The following is a 6,569-nucleotide window of genomic DNA, read 5'->3' as shown; positions in this document are numbered from 1 at the left end:
TACAAAAGAAAAATACTGTTTATTCCACACAACTACATCCCCATTTTCCCCTCCCCACCCCTCACTCCAGCCCTCAGCAGGCTTTGCCCCATGTCAGGGAATAGTCAGAACCTCAGCGTCAGAGCCTGGCTTATGAGACAGGAAGCGAATCTAGGCATAGGAAGGTGATTGGGTTTCCAAGGACACAAAAACGTCAGGGACTCTCATTCCAAATTCAAGTGTGTTCCTCAGTCCATTTGGCCAAATTCTTTCCCGGGCCCCCGCTAGATAAAATGCTATGGATAGTGCAGGGTCACAGACCCCAGCTGACTCACCAGGCCATAGAAATTTTGGTCTTCTCTCATTTTAAAACAAAACAAACAATGCCACACACAGACAGTTAAATCACTTCTGCCCTTTCTCCTGCCTTTCCATGGCAAAGGAGCCACTAAGCTCTGGGTTATGTCCAGAAAGGTGCTTTCAAAACAAAATTCATATCGACACCCCTCAGAACCTGATGCTATCAGAAGCAAAACAGAAAACCCACCTCTGGTGGAGATAGCTGTTCCCCAAGGGCTCTACAGTGGGGGGGGGGGGGGGAGCTCGAGCAATGATAGCAGGCCTGTGAGCTCTGCCTTGGGCACACTTCAGGGACACTCTGCACCCCGTGCCTGGGGACTTCAGCCTGCAAAAATTCTGCCCCTGGTATCCTTCCTCTGAAAGACCTACTCATCCTTCCCGCAGAGGAGAAAATGGTGTCGTTCTAACCCAGCCCCGGGAAGACAGATTTAGACAAGGGAGGAGCTGAGAAAGCGTGGCCAGGCCTGATTTAGACCAGGACTTCATTATCTTCTTTTCACAGACCAGGACAGATGGTATTCTCCTGCATATCTACTGCCACGGACACACCCTGGATTATATGCTACTCCCAGGGCTCCAGCTGTGACCCACTTGTCTCTCTCAAAAAAAGAAAGCCTATCTGAACACAAGTGTTTGGGGGTGCAAGCCTACCTCTCTCATTTATTGACGTGTAAGTCACTGAATCCTTCACAGACGCCAGCACCCTGGGTCTTCTTACTGAAAACTTGTTTACGATGCCCGCCCGAGTGAGCCCCTCATCTCGTTGACACAGGCGGATAACCCTAAACTTGAATGTGAAGCCTCCCCCTTGGAGACGTATCCTCTCCTGGGAGGCTTGGGGCAGGCAGGGTGCCCGCCTGCTTCCTCGTTCCCACCACACTCTGGAAAGTTGGGGCGGTCCGAACGCACTGGGGCAGGAGTGTGTGCGTACGTAGGGGGTTTGGGGAAAATCTGACACACAACCGTCCTCTCACTGGCAGGGCCGCCAAGAGGGTGGCCACTCTGGCATTGTAGGGCCTGACAGGGACCAGCTGTAGGCAGGAAAGGGAACACCACAAGCCAGAGGAAGCTAGACCAGGAGGGGACTCTGTGCCGGTGACCAGTGGGGTAGGGCTGTGCCCTCGTCTGGCAGCCATTTTGTCAGGGTAGATCCTGTGAGATGCCGTGGAGGGCAGCTGCTGATCTGGCTCTGTGACTTGTGGCCCTTGGACACGGTCTACACGGTGAGTCTAGGTTCATCTAAGCACACCTCTTAGTGCTCGCCCGACCTCCTGGAGTAACATACTGAGTTCCAGGGGCCGTCCAGCCACAGCGAGGCTGGGAAACTCACTGAGCAGCTTGGATGGGGTGCCCATCTTCAGTGTGCCATTTTTGTCCTCTCTGTAGGCAAGACCCGTCCTGCTTCGGGGGTATTCTTGACTCAGAGGAGCTCCGGCAGGCAGGGGTGGGGAGGACTGTTTGCACAAACACATGGTGTAAGACTCCAGACAAAACAAGATTTCTCCTCCAGTATCCAAGGCTCAAAGTCACCAAGAAAATTAGAGTTAAGTCACATTCCACAAGAGACTTTCTTGGGCTGCCATCCATTCTTCTTGGATGGTGGCCTTTTCCCCAGGGCCTTGCTGTCTGGTTTAGGGTTTCGTGTGCCCCTCTGACAAGGCTCAGCACTGGGTTAGGGGTGAGTGGGAGGACAAGAGAAAGAGAGAGTCAGCATTCCTTTCATTTCTCTTCGGGGTGCTGCGAGCTTGGGCAGTGGGATTTTCCAGGCTGCCGGTTCTTTAACCCTCACTGTCTAGTGAGGGAGAGAGCCACAGGCAGAGTTTAAATTAAAATCTGGAAGGATGGGTTCATCTATTAAGTTCCCAACCTGCCGTAGACCCAGGTCAACTCCAGGACGGCCAGAGTTCAAAGCTGCTTCCTTCCAACCTGGGTCACAAATGAACAGGTTCTGCTTTAGTGCAATTTCCCCCCAAAGGAAGCAGGGATCACATGTTCTGGCCCCAGGGCTGCGAGAGCCTTCTGACCTCGAGGGCAAGGCAGACACTGAGCCTGACCTGCTGAGCAGCTCGTCACACTTTTCAGAACTGTGCCCCTTGGGTCCTTTCGGGGACAGGGTGCCTGCAGGCAAAGGGCGGGAGTTGAGGCTGTGGTTCCGCTGCACGAGCTGCTACACCTGCGACACTTCCACAGAGGAGCACAGGGGAAGGGAGGGTGGAGAGAGAATGCCATCAAAGACAAGAGCTAAGGGTCAGTGGTACTTAGGGGCTGCCGCAGCCCTGCCCCAAAGACGGGGAGCTTCTGGTTCCCAACCAGAATTCACCCTTCGAAAACCACCTTCGCAAAGTGCTTCTTTAAGTGACACCACTTAATGGAAGGGTCCCTTGGCGTGACCGGCCCGGAGCCTGGAGCTCTCAGGTGGGCCCCCTCTGCCCTCCCCGTGATGTGAGCTACGTGGAGGAGAGGAGGGAGGCAGTGAACGCACATGCACACAGTGGAGTCTCACGACCCCAGGACAAGCGCAGCCGCACGTGGCAGAACGACAGGTGCCGTCACGGCAGTGGCTGCAGCCAGGGGCCAAGGGAAAAGTACAAAGTGCTGGAACACAGGGCCGGGGGTGGAGCCCTAAGGGATCTGAAAGACATTCAGCTTGCTGGTGTTCTTGAGCGTCTGGCGCCGATTGCAGAACCAGACGCGCACGACCTCCCGGTCGTAGTTGAGCTCCTTAGCAATCTCGGTGATCTCCTGGCCTGTGGGCAGCGGGTTCTTCTCGAAGTAGGCATTCAGAGCCTCTATGGCCTGGGGGGTGAAGGAGGTGCGGCGTTTGCGTTTCTTGGAGGGCTCACCTCCCACGAACTCCATCAGGTTCTGCTGCCCTTCCTGGTTCCGGAGTTCGGCTTCATTCAGCCACTTTTCCAGCACTGGCTTCAGCTTCTGGGCACTCTTGGGTGTGATATCCAGCTTCTCAAACCTGTGGGTGACCCAAGCCCGGGAAGGGACAGTGAGAATGCCTTACTCCCCACCCTGGGGTGTGAGTACTCTCCACGAGGGGTTGCCCCTCTGAGGACTGGTGGGACCGTACTAAATGGTCCCCTCACCGCCCCCATCGAGACCACCCTGGCTCAGCCAAGCCCAGACCCCGCAGACTATCCCGTAAGCCAGGTCACAAAGCCTCAGTTCAGTGGCGCAACGATAACAGTGCAGCTGCTGTCTGAACAACTCTTCTAAAACGTTCACACCCAAATGAGTGAGGTCCTTTGAGGAGTTATCTTAAGAGGACTTCAGAGATGGCACATGGATGTCACAAGTGCCATCTCCTCCGATTTCGTCTCACAGTAGTGACACTGAGTCAGACTGCTCTTCCTTGCCGAGCCCGGATGCGACTACAGAACTGCCAGCGTGACACCTGGTCTAGCGGTCACTCTTGTCTAATCTGGGAGCTGGCAGGCACCTTTCGGCCAACCCTGAGCCATGCACTCATTCCTGTTTGCAACGCTTTGCCCTCCTTTGATACTGGCATCAGAACCAGTCTGAATGCCGCACACAGAAAAATCAGCTACATCGCTTTAAAGTCATGCCTTGGGAGGAGGGGGGATGGGAGCATAACAGCGGGGAGGGTGGGTTGCGGTGGACAGCTAAGTCAGAACGGAAGTTCCCACTTTTGTGACCAACGGCATAAGCTGTACCCTTTCCCTGTAGGGTTCCTGAATGGATTAGGGTCTTAGGTTCCCCCCAACGAAAGACCACGTACATGCTCAGGATTGAAGAATAAACTTGAGAGGGCCCTCAGACTGACTGGATCAGCCTCTGGCCACTCTAGGTGTTCCCGTCTACCCTTGGAACAACCTTCCTGGTCTGGAAGGAGGCAGGAGCAAGAGAGAATATGGAAAGGAGCCATGCACCTGGGTCCCAATGAGTGCTTAGTGCCATCAAATGCCTGAGCCGGCCTTGACCTTGTCCAGAACAGCCTTACTCACCGGCAGATGGCTGACTGGCTGTAGGCTGGGCCTTCCGTTGCAGTCAGAGCCTGGCCCACCTGAGTCTGTGTGAGGCCCAGGGACAGCCGCCGGATCTTAAAGTTCTTGGCAAACTCCCGGATCTCTTCCAAGTTGATTCCGTCCTCATCCAGACTTGGGGTATGCGGCTCTAGGTCAGAGGAAGGGAACAGGGGTGAGTGTGTAAGACGGATGATAGCCCTCCTTATCTAGCTTATTGGCCTGGCCTGGTGAAGCAGTGAGGGATGAGGACATTTGACAAAAGGCCCATATACCCTTAACACCTTCACCACCCCTGTTCCCAAAGCAAACAAAACTTGAGGAAAAGGGGCCTGGACTAACCTGTCTGGAAGTAGGGGTCTCTTTTCTAGTTCTTCCAGCTCCGGTGGCTGACCCTCCCCCATTCTCCCCACTCCTGGCCCCAAGCAGAGCTGAGCCACCCACATTCCTCAAATGCTGGGTGAGAGACCAAGCGAGAGACAGCCCATGGATTGGCTTCTTGAGGAAGTGGCCTCCACTGTCATCATGCCTAGAATCCAGCTCAGCAGGAATGGGAATAAGAAAGCCAGTGCCTGGTAGCGGGCCTTTGCCCTTCCCCTTTGGACGCTAGAAAGTTTATTAAGGAGAGCAGCATCTAAAGGGGCTGGGGAATCCGAATACATGCCTCTCCTCCTCTCTACAACCTTTTTCAGGAGTCACTTACTGGATACCAACTGGCTGACAGTAGGGGTCTCAGAGCAGGTGATTGGAATGGGAGCAGAGGCAGATGGCTTGGCCGCCGGGGCTGGGCTGGTGATGACCACCGCTGGCTGCGGCACGGCTGGCGTGGGCTGGATGGGCTGGACCTGGGAGAAGAGAGCCAACGAGACGCTACTGCCCACCTGCCTGGCTCAGGGGGTGGGAGTCCCTGCACGGGCCACATGAAAATGGGCATGAAATCCTCACTCCCCCAGCACACTCCTACCCGTGCCCCATCACAAAGCAAGACTAAAAGCTACTTAATTACACCCACCCAACGACAGTGACCTCTGAAGTAAGGACAGCAACATGCCCCACCAAGTTGGAGCCTCGCAGCCACCCGTGACACAGGCAGGTCAGAGGCTCCGAAAGGTTCAGTACAGGTGTTCAAAGCCCAACAGGTGTCCACCCTTGAGATAACTGCTCTCAAATCTTTTCCCTCAGAACAGAAACCTACACTTGATTCTAGAGGCTCCCAGGCCCCAAATGTCCATTAACAGGGAACTGACAAATGACTCTGGGGACCTTTTTACAAGGAGATTCTGTGCAGCTACTAAAAAGAATACAGTGGGGCGCCCGGGTGGTTTAGTCGGTTGAGTGTCCGTGATTTCAGCTCAGGTCATGATCTCAGGGTCCGTGAGTTCGAGCCCCGCGTCGGGCTCTGTGCTGACAGCTCAGATTCTGTGTCTCCCTCTCTCTGCTCTTCTCTGCTCACGCACTGTCTCTCTTTCTCACGTATAATATTAAAAAAAAAAAAAAAGTACGCAGTTAATCTCTTAATTAACCGACATGGAAGGAGCTCTGGGTCACAGTGCTAAGTGGAAGAAAAGATAAAGTGAAAACAATTTTTATAGAATAACTCCTATAAAAAATACATGTGAATTTCCAGGAAAAACAAAATCTTGAGACATATAAAGCAAGTTGTCTATATCAGCTATCTCTGGGGGTGGACTTGTAAGAGATTTTTGCTTTTTTCCATTACACATAATATTGGAATTTTTATAAAACGTGTGTGTCAGGGCGCCTGAGTGGTTCAGTCAGTTAAGTGTCCGACTTCGGCTCAGGTCGTGATCTCAAGGCCCGTGAGTTCAAGCCCCACGTCGGGCTCTGTGCTGACAGCTCAGAGCCTGGAGCCTGCCTCGGATTGTGTCTTCCTCTCTCTGCTCCTTTCCTGCTTATGCTCTGTTTCTCAGCCTCTCAAAAATAAATAAACATTAAAAAAAATTTTTTTTAAGTGTGTATCATATTTGTCATCAGGAGAAACTATAAATATATCAAATCAGTATTTTTAGTATGAATTTTTAAAGTAAACTCAACCCACAGTGTGGGGCTAGAACTCAAAACCCCGAGATCAAGAGTCGCATGCTCGACTTACTTACTGACTGAGCCAGCCAGGCAGCCCAGGATGATTGTTTTTAAAAGCTTCCTGGGGCGCCTGGGTGGCTCGGTCAGTTACGCGTCCGACTTCGGCTCAGGTCATGATCTCGCGGTCCGTGAGTT

At 53.2% G+C, this 6,569-nt stretch overlaps 1 protein-coding gene across 7 annotated transcripts in view; it reads right to left on the bottom strand.

Moving 5' to 3' along the window:
• POU6F1 (POU class 6 homeobox 1) overlaps positions 1-6,569 on the bottom strand; it is a 31,019-nt gene continuing 24,450 nt past the window's right edge. For all 7 annotated transcript variants that reach the window (XM_053894686.1, XM_053894681.1, XM_053894680.1 and 4 more), the window contains 3 exons: positions 5,035-5,176; positions 4,314-4,482; positions 1-3,307 (listed from right to left, as the gene is read on the bottom strand). In XM_053894686.1, the coding sequence (XP_053750661.1) occupies positions 2,962-3,307; positions 4,314-4,482; positions 5,035-5,176 (657 nt within the window). In that variant the 3' untranslated portion in view covers positions 1-2,961. The remainder of the gene's footprint in view (positions 3,308-4,313; positions 4,483-5,034; positions 5,177-6,569) is intronic.

Source organism: Panthera pardus, unplaced genomic scaffold (genome assembly GCF_024362965.1).
Source record: "Panthera pardus isolate Hobbes unplaced genomic scaffold, ASM2436296v1 HiC_scaffold_6, whole genome shotgun sequence".
In the NCBI taxonomy this organism is placed as follows: domain Eukaryota; kingdom Metazoa; phylum Chordata; class Mammalia; order Carnivora; family Felidae; genus Panthera; species Panthera pardus.
This window is presented reverse-complemented; position numbering and strand designations above follow the sequence as displayed.